This window comes from Jaculus jaculus, chromosome 19 (assembly GCF_020740685.1).
Source record: "Jaculus jaculus isolate mJacJac1 chromosome 19, mJacJac1.mat.Y.cur, whole genome shotgun sequence".
Taxonomy (NCBI): Eukaryota; Metazoa; Chordata; class Mammalia; order Rodentia; family Dipodidae; genus Jaculus; species Jaculus jaculus.
The window spans coordinates 24,043,063-24,057,539 of record NC_059120.1 but is presented as its reverse complement, the minus strand read 5'-3'; the positions used below and the strand labels follow the sequence as shown (position 1 = coordinate 24,057,539).

At 43.8% G+C, this 14,477-nt stretch overlaps 1 protein-coding gene across 4 annotated transcripts; it reads right to left on the bottom strand.

Annotated features, from left to right (window-relative positions):
- Positions 1-525: 525 nt before the first annotated feature.
- Rwdd3 (RWD domain containing 3) lies at positions 526-14,103 on the bottom strand. Of its 4 annotated transcripts, none has more exons than XM_004663958.2 (4): positions 13,980-14,103; positions 3,058-3,545; positions 1,087-1,202; positions 526-1,006 (listed from the first exon to the last, which is right to left on the bottom strand). In XM_004663958.2, exons 1-4 carry the CDS (start codon positions 14,062-14,064, stop codon positions 892-894), a joined length of 804 nt encoding a protein of 267 aa, XP_004664015.1. In that variant the 5' UTR covers positions 14,065-14,103; the 3' UTR covers positions 526-891. The 4 variants fall into 4 exon arrangements, with proteins under 4 accessions (XP_004664015.1, XP_044994611.1, XP_044994612.1 ...); XM_045138676.1 differs by having other exon boundaries at positions 3,058-3,539; positions 13,980-14,086; XM_045138677.1 differs by lacking the exon at positions 13,980-14,103 and adding an exon at positions 12,281-12,394.
- Positions 14,104-14,477: the final 374 nt, after the last annotated feature.

Below are 14,477 nucleotides of genomic sequence, written 5' to 3'. Positions count from 1 at the left end.
ATATATTTATAATGATTTAATCTATTTCATAATAAAATTGTGTAATATATATGTATATGTATGTATGTATGTATGTATGTATGTGTGTGCGTGTATGTGTGTGTGTGTATATATATATATATGTGTGTGTGTGTGTGTATATATATATATATATATATATATATTTTTTTTTTTTTTTTCTCTATCCAGCAAGCCAAGTTCACTTTGTGGAATAAATACTTCTCCCCTTTGAAAAACCTGAAGTTAAATTTTCCAAAAAAGGAAAAGATTTTAATTTAAACTATTTAGTCCTATAGTTAGCAAGCACCATGTTATTCTGAAACCCCAAAGAAAGCAATTATAAATCAGATCCTATAGAATTTCTTTGGTTTGTATTTAAGCCAACGATTTATGCAACAACACAAAGAAATTAGTGTTATATTTTTCTTAACATTCGCTTTAACACAGACATAATTAGCTGAATGAGAAAGAATCATGATTAAATGCCAAAATTGCAAACAAGAAAAAAGTAAACATGAAAACAAATCAATTTTAAAAAATCATTTAATTACAAGAAAATTAGCCTGAAAATTGCACACTTCCAAACAAATTGTCTATATAGAAACAACAGCTCATTTGCCATCATCTTTTTTTATTTATGTTCCAAATAGTGTTCTATCTAGTGAACCCAGTCTTTGTTGGCAACGTTAGAATACAGGTCTTTTCATGGTTAAGAATTCTATAAAACAACTTGCTTTAGTTCCTGAAAGGAGAATGATTTTGCTGCGGAGAAAATGTAAATGCTCCCTTGTGACTGTTTCAATTAGCTACATCCCAAATCAGTAGGCGGGAAAAAAAAAAGAAAAGAAACAAAAAATTCTGTTGTTTTACCAAAAGGTTCTTCCATCCATTTCACTTCACGAGCCCCAGTACCAGCTCTGAGAACAGCCGCTGGAGTCCTGCAGTTTCAAATTCCTTTTGTAACTCATCCAACGTTGAGTACTCTTTGACTTCAAATGCCAGAAACCTGCATTATACAAGAGAGACTCGTGAAAAGCCTCGATTTCTCAGAGTTGCTTTTCTATCTGCAATGGTACTAAATTATACCTTTTGTGTTCCGCCTGCACTTTTGTTTCAAATAGTACACTAATCATTTTCTCTTTGCATTTCTTTCCACTTGAGTCCACATCTACTTTGGAGGTTTTCTGAAGAACCAGGTACTCCTAAATGATAAATCAGTATGTTAAACACATAGCTTACTTGGCATCACAAAGCCCTAGGTTTTAAAAGAACAGTTAAAAAAGAGAAAGCTACAAGCTGATTTTCATGCATAAAGAGTCCTCTCTGAACAGAGCAGTAAGAGTTACATGGTGAGTTTCATAGGAGGAGAATAATGCTATTCTGCATATAGGAGTTAAGGAGTGATAAGACCAACCTGCTCATGTTTAAATCTGGACCGGACATGCAGTAGTCCCCAGTCTAGGCTGGTTATGTAAGCCCTGCAAGCCCCGCCCACAGCGCCCATACCTTTCTATCAGGACCCACCTCCTGGGGAAGTGTGGCAATTCAGTGAAGCAGTAAGTGCAAAGCACTCGCAGGAATGTTTGGCGCACAGCGCTGTTACTACTATTACTAACCCAGCTCTGAACAGCCACTGCCACACACTTACTGTTCCGTCTATACCTGCACCTGTGCTTTCTTGAGCCTAGGAAACACTCTTAAAGATTTAGCTAAGAGCCAGGCATGGTGGTGCATGCCTTTAATCCCAGCACTCCAGAAGCACAGGTAGAAGGGTTGCTATGAGTGCAAAGCCACCCTGAAACTACATAGTGAATTCCAGGTCAGTGTGGGCTACAGCAACACACTACCCAAAAAAGAAAGCTGAGAAAATCTTGTAAACTAACGTTTTAGAGACAGCTAGTTAAAAACACTCAAAAATCATTTCTATACATTAGCACAGTTCCAGTCATATGAATAAATCCATGTTAATTGGTTGATGAATCAATCTGATCAATATCATCTGCAAAACACTGCGTTTATCCTAATATGCCTGGGCTGGGTAAAAGAAAAACCCGAGCTTTTAGTTCAACAGAAGCAAAGAGAGTTGTATTCATTTATCAGCTAGTATTTCTACAGACACACTACAAGTTGCCTGTAAAGTTCCTCAGAAGGATACAGGAGTATTATTTATTCTGTGCACTGTAACCCAGCATGAGCCTGGTTAAGCAAATGCCCAAGGAGCTTTGTGGTAAGAGGCTACCTTGGAAAAGAATGGGCCAAATAATCTGCAAATCACTAAGATTATACTCTGTACATGTTAAATCTGTTTTACACACATTCTGCCATAATGATTCCTGACCCAGCCTATTTGAAAGTGTAGAAATTATTAGATGATTTGTAACTCTTCTAAAATTTAAAATATAATAAGCAGTTTTCCACATCTGGTCCTTCATAACACAGGCTGGAGGGCTGTAGAATAAGAGCTGGGGAAATCTGCAGATGAGGGCTTTGAAAGCAGCTGCTGAGGCAAGTCAGGTGGAAAAGGAAGAAAGGGAGAAGGTGACAGGCTGACAACGCTGACGGTTCCACTTCCACAACACGAAATCTCCCTGAGAAGGGACAAGGTATTACGGGTACAAAATTAGAGTCTCGGAATGTATTTTTAACTGCCAACAAGTATCACATTTTGTGGACTTCTCACAGATAGACACTTTACTGTGCCTAACCATGGAAAGAAAATGGAGATGCACCAACCCTCAATGCTCATTTATACAGCCGAAGTCCACTGCTAATTACACAAACACGTGTGTCACAGAAACTTTTTTATAACCTGTCACTTTCATTAAGTGGCATGATTTTTAAATACAATTGTCTATTATCCTTGGGCTTTACAAGTCTCTGGTTGTAATTAGGAACTGGGCATTTTTAAACAGGGAAGGAGGCACCAGTAATATGATAATGGGGAAAACCAAAGCATGTCAATGATTCATCTAGCCTGTTGCTATAAAATATGCTTAAGGTTACACAGTCTTGAGTGGAAAACAAACAGATTCATATCAGCAGTAAATTTTCTGGCACCTTGATGTCATTTTTGTCTCCTTGTAGTAAAATCAGTATTATTTTACCCATGAACATCAGTCTTCCTGTGAGCCTTAAATTGGAAGCCCACCTCTCCACAGTCTTAATATATTTAGTCTTTGCTCTCATGTGATCCAAATGCAAAAGAGTTATCCATAATCCATCACCCATAGTCGTGCTGTTTGGGAAAGTAGACTTTTCATGGCCACTTCCAGTTTCCGGCTGGCTGAGGATATGCATGAGATTCTGCTGGACCCAGAGAACCAGCTCATGAACCATCGGTTCTGGAGGCAGGTTCTCTGCTTGTTGCAGTAATTTCTCCTTCACAGTTACACACTGGCCTCGGGTCAGATGCGCAGAGTTAACTGAGACACCAGGGAGACATGCAGGGTAATTGACCGGTAAATGGAACACCAACTCCAAGGGTATATCTGCATCCACAAGTCCTTGGGCCTTTGTGTGAATTCTGAACACAGTCCCATCTGTCTCTGGAAGACATCCAGAAATAATCATTAGCTGTACATAGTTCAACCTCAGTGGAATACTAATAAGTTAAAATTTCCCTTTCAAATGTCAATTCATTTTTCATAGTTATTTCATGAAAAGACATACAATACTAAGAAGGCCATGATTTTATAGATTATTTCCTCCGGCCATAATGACATGAACTCATGTATGTAAGTATATCACCACTCATACTTGAAATTTATACTTTTAACACATTTTTGCCAAATTACCAAAAAAGAATTTGTATCATACATTTTCCCAGTGACATTTCACAAATAATTATGAAGCTTGCTAATGAACTCTTGAGCATTAAACAGAATAGTCCCTCTGTATCTAAAATCAGCAATCAGAGCAGTTGCTCCACAAGTTCTATACTAAATCCACAGATGGTGGCTTGTGGTAAGTCACGCTGGAATCCTGGGTGGCTGCAGGGTTCCAGAGAAGCGGATGTGCCTGTGTGGCAGCGAAGCCTGCACTCGCTCTTCGGACTTCAAATGCGTTTAGTATCAGTGTAAAGTGAAGGCAGCAGCATGAACTGAAATTGAGTGGAGATCAATTCAGCCTCTTCTGGCTCCCTCAGAGGGAGGGAAGCGCACGGATATGAGAGGAAGAATCGTGTTGTCTTTCAGATTTGCTCAGCTTCACCCCTCTGATGTGTTCCACATCACTTCACCCACTTTTCAGAAAGTTGATAAAACGTCAAGCCGGTTCTGCAGGAGGCAGAAGAGCGGAGAACAGAACCGGTGCAAATGAATCTCTTTGAGGCCAACTTGTTTTTCTACCTCCTTCTTTCCCTGTGCCCTGATTTTATTCCTGTTCATCAAGGAAGCAGCCAAATCTTTCTCATTTTCATACCTGGATTGCTGCTTAACAGCTTCAACAACCCAAACTTGAACGTATCTTCACTTTAAAGCACCTAACAACATTCAAACTGCTTCCCAGCCATCTGATTCTGCACATATAAAAGCGCTGTTACACACTCATTCATTTAAAACCAAGCACGGCTGCCATACCGATTTTCTTTAATACCGGCTAAAAAGAACTACTATTCCTGGTCATCACCCAGAATACAGACAACAACTGTTCCAAAGGCTGAATTTGCATAACCTAAGTTTATATTATACATGTGGGGCTGGAGAGATGGCTCAGCAGCTAAGACATTGGCCTGTAAAGCCAAAGGGCTTAGGTTTCCCAGGACCCATGTAAGCCAGATGCACAAGGTAGCGCATTAGTCTGGAGTTTGTTTGCGGTGGCTAGAGGCCCTAGCATAACCATTCTCTTTCCCTCTCCCTCTCTCTCTTTCTCTCGCTTGCTTTCAAAGTTTTTTAACGATTTCTTTGTATAGTATATGATATACATGTATAAAATATCAATATAATTTATTTGAGAAAGAGACAGAAAGAAAAGGGGTGTGCCAGAGCCTCTAACCACTGCAAACAAAGTCCAGACACATGCACCACTTTGTGCATCTGGCTTACATGGGTACTGGGGAATTGAACCTGGGTCCTTAGGCTTCGTAGGCAAGCACCTTAACCTCTATGCCATCTCTCTAGCCCTAAAAAAAAAATTGTATTGTTCAAATAGGCTCCCTGTAGGTCAGGGAGCAATGTGAAATGGGCATTACAGATCTACAGACAACATGGGACCATTAGGTTGAATAAACTCTCCAGTAGTCCTCAGAGGATTTCACATTCTCTCTTAAGAAGGAAGTAGAAGTTTTAAAGACCCTCGCCCACTAATCATTCAAATAACATTCACTAAGCACATGCCAAACTCCAGGAACTGTACCACCCTAGGGCACACAGTGGGTGAGATATAAAGGGTGGGTGATATAAAGGGTGGACACAGTCAAAAGGATCTCCCTGGACTTCTACACCCACAAAGTCCTCACTTATAAACACACATCCATACAGTATACAGAAATATCAGCGTGTATGTGTTCTCCACGACCTGGGAACTGAATGGCTTTGGAACAAAGGGCTAAAGGGACTTTGCATAATAGACTGGGAGCTGGACTTTCCTTCAAATGTATAAAAACATAAAAATTGTATATATTTCTGTGATACTTCATGCAGTATTTGGATACATGCATATACTGAGTATGTGGTGTTTAAAACTGGGCAAACTTATCCATCTCTAGACTGGAGAATTCCTAAGGTAGTATTTCTCAGCTGTGACAAGGATCCACAATGTCCACACATCCACCCCTACACCATCCTTTGTATTATGGTTTGAGGGACAGAGAAGGTGAGAGGCTATAGAGCCTTTGGGAGATGGGACTTATTGAAGAACTAGATGTCTGAAGGTGGGCCTTAAGATGCACAGCCTTGCTCAGCTTCCTGTCCAGAATCTGCTTCCAGAGATGCCCGGATACAAGCAAGCAGCCTCATCCTCCTGCTGCCATAGCTGAGACCCTCTCTTGTGGCCATGCCTTCCCCACCATGATGGCCTGAAACTGTGAGCCAAAATAATCCCTCCTTCCCTGAAGTTGCCTCTCATGAGGTACTTAGTCATGGCAATGAGAAAAGTATAACGCATATCCCCTCAGGAGTGAGATAAAGAGAATCAATATGAGCATGTTACATGCTATGTGGTAAGCGGCACTATCTACCCCATCTAGGGGTGCTGTCTTCTTAGCGCCAACGCTATGAAGGCTGCCAGGCACCCAGCAGTGGGGGTCGCTGCTCTGCTGCTACTTAGGAACTTCCCAAACACTTGACAATAAATATTCTTTTTTTTTTTGTAACCATCTTGCTCTCTCCTTTTCAGGTTTTTAGAAAGAAGTGTTTTTCTCCCACAGCAAACCTACCATCCCTAACCACCTACTCTAGTCATTAGAACTTTTTGCGCTGAGGATATCTAACCTACTCTCTAACATTTCTTTGTCTCACAAAACACTGGTCATTTCCTTGTTTCAAAAAATATATATATCCAGCACAACCATTTCTCAACTCGAGCTTCAGACCTGTGTTTTTCTATCCCTTCATTTTCAGTCTTCACAGAACAGAATTCTCACTACCCACATCCATTTTCTCATAAATCAGTTGCAACATAACTAACTACTTGTACACAGTGACTTCTAACATCCCTTCTCTCTGCAGTTCTGCACTCAGCCATTGCAAATGACCTCCACAATGCCACTGGAAAGCAAGGAAAGATTTTAGAGGGTGTGGGTTTCTCAAATAAGAACAGGTGGAAGAGCAATAGAGCAAGACACTTGACATTCTGCTCCTGCCACCACAGACAGGTGCACAGGACAACACATGGGTATATACGTGTACATAGATCACATATGCCACACACATACCATATTATGCACATACACACACACACAACATCCAAACAAAGGGAGGAGGATTAACAATAAACTTGTAAATGTTAATTATATAGGTACCTGTAGTATGTTACCTAACAAACCCTAGGATGGACACACCATGTTCCCCTGAACCTGGGAATGCATCTGCTTACATAGCAAAGGGCCTTTGCAGACATGACTGAGGATCTTGTGATGGGGAAATTGTCCTGGATTACCCTGGTGGCCGTAAGTGCCAGCCTAAGGGCCCTTAAATGGGAAGGGAGAGGGAGACTTCACCCCAGAAGAAGGCAATACACTTGCTGAACCAAGACTCTGTGCTGGAGACTTTGACGATGGAGGACGAAGCCCTCAGCCAAATAGCAGGCGGTGCACAGCACTGACAAGCAAGCTGGGGCTCTGGGGAGAGATGCCCTGCCAACAAGCTGATTTCAGCCCAGAACAACTGATCCTCTAGAACTTTAAAATTCAGTCTGTGTTGTTTTAAGCCATCTCATCTGGGGTTATTTGTTGCAGCAGCTACAGGAAGCTCTCACAGTAACTGTGAGTTCTCCAGTCTTGGCCATGTAAACACCCACATGTTCCAGCCCAGTGCAGTGACAGGAGACACAGCCCAGGGCAAGTCGTGAGTGGCTATCATGTGTCAGGCAGATCCTTACCAATTGTCATTTTCCCCTCTGCCATTTTCAGGTCCTTGTCAGCACACAGAACACCAGTGGGGAAGAAATACTGGCTTTCACTTTAGGGAGCTGTGAAGCTACTGGTCATGTGTTCAGAATAAAACCTGCTCTGATGCTTTTAATCATGAAGACAGGGTTAGCATCTTCCCCGTGTATCTCTGCCTCACATACACTCTGTGGCTGAAAAGTGACACCACACAAAATGACGTGATCACTAAAGAAAATGAAAAGCCCAACAACGCACCCCATTCCACTGATATTTAATGTGGTGAAAAAAATTATACAATCTTTTAAAAACTCATTTTCTCCCTAAAACTCTAATGTATCTTCCCCTTTCCTTTCTCATTTGCCTTAGTTTCTAAAAGCAATTACACAGGCTCCTTTTTACCCCAGAACTTTTCATATATCTCATGTACTCCAAGTCTAATCTGTTTTGGTTTATATTTTTACCTAATAAAAAAACAAAATTTCTCTGCTTGAAGGTTATTATCTCTTTTGAAGTTATTCAAGGTTATTAACACCTTAGCAATAGAATGGATAACACAAAATTAAGTGTATATCTAATGCTAATCTTTGCCCCTGCCCTCTCCTCCCCCCCAAAACTAGGATATTAACTCGCAAACTCATTATTCTCAATAAACACTGATATTCTAAAGAAGTGATGGTTGCCCTATCAAAGTAAAATTGTCCTAGTCCTCAAGTCTGCCTCATCTGTCTAAACACCCTACCAAGAGGTGTTGGCTTTGCCTTCTGGTTCAAAGTCATATACATATTCACTAGTTCTTTCTTATCAATGCTACTAACTCTGCCCCTCGAGCAGGAAATGTATTGACCTCATAACTAAAACCAAAACTGAAATGGGCTCAACCCTTACCCTTCCTAGCCATACACAGCAGTGCACATTTGTAATGGAAGCACTCAACAGGTTGAAGCATTCTCTGTCCCTCTTCTCTCTTTCTCTCCTTGCAAATTAAAAGTAAACAAACAAACAAACAAACAAAACAGGTTGAGGCAAAAGAATCTTGAATTTGAGGTCAGACAGATCTTGTATCAAAACACCATGAATAACCCAACCTTACCCTGTCTGACAAACACATGAAAGCAATCACTTTCCTATCCATACCCATGACAACAGAAATTCATGCCAAAGAAACCAAACTAGAACCCAAATTCTGTCCTAATGCTGCTGTTAAAGTTTCTCTCTACTTGAAAGCCTACGCACAACAAACTACATCAGTGCAGCGCATCATAGAGGCACTGCGAAAGATAAGCAAAATGTAATAGGATGAGTTGTTCAGGATTCACTTAGAGCCCACATGCATGCACACCTGCACACACACCACACACATACACACACTAAAAATCACTTAGGCCTGGAGAGATGGCTCAGCAGAATCCATGTAAAGCTAGATGCACAAAGTGGTTGGTGCATGTGTCTGGAGTTTGTGTGCAGTGGCAAGAAGCCCCGGCATGCACATTCATTCCTATTCATTCTCAGTCTCTCCTCCACCTTAAAAATACATAAATAACATTAAAGAAAAGAAATTGGGCTAGAGAGATGGCTTAGAGGTTAAGACGCTTGCCTGCAAAGCCTAAGGACCTAGGTTTAACTCTCCAGGTCCCACGTAAAGCCAGACACACAAAGTGACGCAAATGCACAAGGTTGCACATGTGCACAAAGTGGCACGTGCCTCTGGAGTTCGATTACAGTGGCTAGAGACCCTGACATGCTAATTCTCTCCCTATCTCTCATTCTCAAAGAAAAAAATTTTAAAAGAAAGAAATTATGTGTTGGAGAGATGGATTACTGGTTGAGGTTCTTGCTTACAAGCCTGACAGCCAATGTTGAAATCCCCCCAGTACCTGCATGACAGATGATCAAAGTGCTGCATGCACCTGGAGTGTGCAGTGGCAAGAAGCCCTGGCGTGCACATTTCCTTTCTCTTTTGTGCTCTCTTGCTTTCTCCTGCACGCGCTCTCTCTCTCTCTCCATGCAAATAACAATAATTTTTTTTAAGAATGGCCCTTTGTTTTTTTAATAAGAAAGGAAATCATGTACATACCATATACAAACTTCAATTCACTGTACTTGCTTGTTATTATTATCACTACTTGCAGCTTTTATATGTACTCAGACTGTGAAGAAAACCACTAAAAAGCTTCCAGCACTGTCTTCATACTTCACATAACAGGCTTTTCTCTCATCTTCCTCCCAGGCATCTCAACATAAATACATACACCCTTATTTTATGCTTCAGCTGGACTTTCATGTATTTTTAAAATGTGATTATAGAAGAAAACCAAAAATGTAAAGACTAAAAAGAAATGAAAGTACAAGTGTCAATCTCATCCTTTGGAAGTGACATATGAGGGTGAGTCAGTTTTACAGAGGTGAGTTCAGTTCCGACAGTCAGTAGGCAACACCTGACTCTATGTGTTACCATCATAACATGTCTTCAAGAGAGTGCAATCCAATCTGAACACCAGATGACTGTGTCAGTTATTTTCTTGCTGCTAGGGAAAATCTCCATTCAGAAGCTGCTTGCTGAAGGAAAGGGGTTTAATTCGGCTTACAGTAGAGTCCGTCATGGCAGGGAAACCGTGGCTGGAACAGGAAGTCGGTATCGCATCATCCTGTCAGCAGGCAGAAAGGGAGACAGAGGAGAGAAAGTGGGGCCTGGCTGTAATATGCCCCCACCAGTAACACACTTCCTCCAGCAAGCCTCTACCTCCTAAAGGTTCTACAACCTTCTCACACAGTACCACCAATTGGGGATTAAGTATTGAAACACATGAGCCTATGGGGTTATTTTACATTTAAACCACCATAATAAACAATAAAATACAAAAATTAGGGCTGGAGAGATGGCTTACCAGTTAAGGCACTTGCCTGCAAAGCCAAAGGACCCAGGTTTGATACCCCAGGACTCACGTAAACCAGATGTACAAGGCGATGCATGCATCAGGAGTTCGTTTGCAATGGCTAAAGGCCCTGGTGCACCTATTTTTATCTTTCTCTCCATCTGTCTCTCAAAGAAATAAAATATAAAAACTCACTCCAGGGGTACTGTGAAAAATAAATCATGTGATGCTAAATTCATATACCTCCCATTTTATAAATTTTTTACATGTGTGTGATATGCACAATCGTGTGAGTGCTTATGTGAGTGGGCACACGTGCACTTGTGTGCAAGTGACTGTGGAGGCCAGAGATTGCCACTGGGATCTTCCTCAGTTGCTCTCCACCTTGTTTTTGAGACAGGGCCTCTCACTGAGCCTAGAGCTCACTGATGGAGCTAGCCAGCCATAAGCCCAGGGGACCCTCTTTTCTCTGTCTCCCCAACACTAGGATTACAGGCATTCACTACCACGCCTAGCTTTTGTATGGGTGCTGAGGATCCAAATGCAGGCCCTCATACTTACACAACAAGAACTTCACCCACCAAGTCATCTCTCCCTCCCCACCTCCATTTTACAACTTTTTGCTTTGAGATGATTTCCAAAACTATAGCTCCCATAATAATGAGCATTAAAAACAGTAATGCATTCTCCCTGACTCCACCAGGAAAATGAAAATACTAATAATACGAGGACTGGAGCGATGGCTCAGCAGTTAAGGCACTTGCCTACGAAGCCAAAGATCCAGGTTCAACTCCCTAGTACCCATGTATGCCAGATGCACAAGGTAGTCCATGTGTCTGGAGTTCATTTGTAATGGCTAGAGACCCTGGCACACCCTTTCTCTCTCTCTTTCTCTTTCTCTCTCTCTCTCTCTCTCTCTCTCTCTCTCTCTCACACACACACACACACACACATCTCTCTCAAATAAATAAATAAATATTTTTCTAAAAAGTAAACAATGCCAGCCTCACTTATCCCAGGAGGGCACATGTGCGTTCATGAAGAATGTACCTCCTCCATCAGGGTTGTTCTGAACACAAGGCCGATCCCATGCCTGTGTTGTTGTGTGGGTGTTCATGCTCTCTTTCTGCACACTTCTCTTTGCTCTCTAGCAACCAGTTTCCTGAGACCACAGCCCCAGCTCCGTGGAGGAGCAGGGCGCAGTCCACACACTGTGGAGCTCAGCAGTTACTTAACCAATCTGAGCATTAGTGATCGTTTGTGCAGAATATAGCCAAGCATGCCTCTTACCAAGAATATAGCCAAGAATGCCTCTTATCAAGCAAGATGCACAGAAACATCAGGAAGGTGGTGGGGACATTGAACCTGGCCGTGAACTGAATACCAGGCATCGGGCTGGAACAAGTCCCCTGACCATCATCCCTCTCTCCTAGTCAAGAGTGTGGGTGTTTATATAATGTGTACCCCTAAGATAAGTTACAGCTGATGCCTCTTACCATGAACTTACTGTAATTAGCTGTAACAGAGGCCAAAATACAGATAGAGTCCCTTAAACTCTTAGGATAAATTAACACTGATCACCAGAGCCCAATTCTTCCAACTCTTGGAGAATTTCTTCAATTTCAGACCTTCAGAGTCGACCGTTGAACTAGCAGTCAGTTTTCTCCGTATGCTCCTCCTCAGAAATACACATCCTTTGCAATGTCCTCCTAATTCCAGTGGACAACAGGGAGGAGCTGATTTGCCAGGAAGGAAATGATGGGGTTCAGAGTGCTGCATCCTCCACCCCAATCTGGGTGACTGTGAGAGTGGTTGCTATACAGCCTGCTGCAGATTTACTACGTTCTGACAAAGCCCTTACCTTGCCCGAATGCCCAGCTGTAAGCACCAAACATCCCGACTTCAATCACCGAATTGCTCTCCTCTCCAATGAACCTTTCAGCAGCAAAATGTCCTAAGTTGTTACACTGAATTCTTTTATAATTCAATTACTTATTGATGCCAGAACACTGAATTAAATTAATTAGGAGGCATGGCTTGAAAGTCATGCTCAATTTAACAGCAGATAAAGGGCCCAGTGTTCTCAATATTAAGAAATGGTTCCTGAGCTGAAGAGATGGCTTAGCGGTTAAATCACTTGCCTGCAAAACCTAAGGACCCAGGTTTGATTCCCCAGTACCCACGTAGCCAGATGCACAAGGTGGCACATGTGTGTGGAATTCTTTTGTAGTGGCTGGAGACCCTGGTGTGTCCATTCTCTCCCTTCCTTCCTCCCTCCCTCCCCCCTCTCTCTCTTTCTCTCTCTCTCTCTCTCTGTCTCCCTCCCTCCCTCTCCCTCTCTCTCTCTCTATATATATATCTATCTGCCTCTTCTCTTGCTCTCTCCCCTCTCTCTCCAATAAATAAGAATTTTTTTTAAAAAAGGAAGAAATGGTTCTCTATTTCCACACTTGGGGGGGGGGGTTCTGACCCATTAGAAGTATTTAGTGAACTCATAACCTAGACCACTTCCACTTCTTCAAGGTGTGATGGGACATCACAATTTCATTTTTCCACATACCCCCTACTGAGCCATGATAAAGGAATTCAGAGAACTTAAGGATCGCTTTAAATAGAGGTGCCTCGGGCTGAAATAATTATCAATAAGAAGCAGTGGAGAGAGGGAGATGGTGACAAATTAGGAATGTTACCCAATAAGAACAGGGTGACAACGCTGAAAGTAAATCCTTCCTTGATAATGGATTCTTAGGAAATTTCAAAATGATACAAGGTAGGCGTGGGCACTAAAATAAAGCAGCTCCATTTTCCAGAAGGTTCATAAGTGCCTGAAACCTCACAGTGTTCCAGGAAAGTGTAGACGGATGAATGCAGGAAAGAATAAATGCCACGGAGCCAGCTCCCACTGCGAGCGAATAACTCACCTCATGGAAACAGTGAAGCTCTCTTCCTCCTGGACGGCTCCCTCAAGCCCAGACATTTTAGGCGACCTTCTTAAAGGTCAAGCAACTTACCGTCAGAATGTCAAATTCATGGTAGTTACACAATGCAAGAGTAAAAAGCACTAAGTAAAAACTGAGATGATCTGCATCACTTAGACTCTCTCAGTAAGGGCAATTAGTGGCCATGATAGAAATAGAGTTTTCGCTATTACCAAAGCAAAATGAAATAAAATGAAACCACTGGGCAGGCTCCTCCAGGGGACCGCCGCGCCCCGCTCACGTGCGGAGGGCACAAGGCCGCTCCGTGGGCGTGGGCTGCGTCGCGAGCCCGTCCAGCAGCCGCTCTGGGCGGTCTAGAAACACGCGTGAGGGAGGAAGGCCCTCAGGTTGGAAATAATAAGGGAGGTAAGCTTCAGGCTGAGCAATGGAGGAACTTCACACTTCACTCAACGAACATTGCCTGACAACCTGGAAGCGGTCGGGGTGCCCGGGGAACGAAGCACCGGGCTGGCGAGATCAGGGAGCCCGCGGGCCGGGCGGCCGCCTCCCTCCGCGCCCGGGCGGCAGGCCCTCTCGCCGCCCCAGCCTCCCCACGCGGGCGGGCGGCGCGGGGTCGTTCACCTGAGCGGCTCAGCACCTCGCACTCGCGGGGCCCGCAGAAGATCGCGGCCAGCGCCGACAGCTCCTCCGCCACGGCCTCGACCATGTCGCGCCGCAGCCGGGCCGGCGCTTCTCCTTCCGCCGCCACGGCCTGCGCGGGCCGAGCAGAGCGGGCCTGTGGCCACCGGGGGGCGCCCGAGCCCCAGCAACCCAGCGAGAGGCGGCGCGGCGTGGCGGGGCGGGGCGCGGGGCGGGCGGGGCGGGGCGCAGGGCGGGCGGGGCGGGGCGGGGCGCGAGGGGCGGGGGCGGGGCGCGAGGGGCGGGGCGCGAGGGGCGGGGCGCAGGGCGGGCGGGGCGGGGCGGGGCGCGGGGGGCGGGGCGAGCGACCATAAACTCCGCCCAGGCGCCCCCACCTACCAGCTAACTGCGTGTGGCAGCCACAGACTTCTGTTTTGAGTTCAAAGGCATCATACCAATCGGTCTCCGCCACAGATGACCTGCCCAGCGCACCTGCTACCT

Bases quoted from the DNA above. Each gene is read 5' to 3' on its own strand.
- Rwdd3 (XM_004663958.2), bottom strand. From the start codon at position 14,064: ATGGTCGAGGCCGTGGCGGAGGAGCTGTCGGCGCTGGCCGCGATCTTC. The intron at 3,546-13,979 runs GTGAACGACCCC...GATGTCTTCCAG, and splicing joins CGAGGTGCTGAGCCGCTCAG to AGACAGATGGGACTGTGTTC. The intron at 1,203-3,057 runs GTGCCAGAAAAT...TTTATCATTTAG, and splicing joins GAGACAAAAATGACATCAAG to GAGTACCTGGTTCTTCAGAA.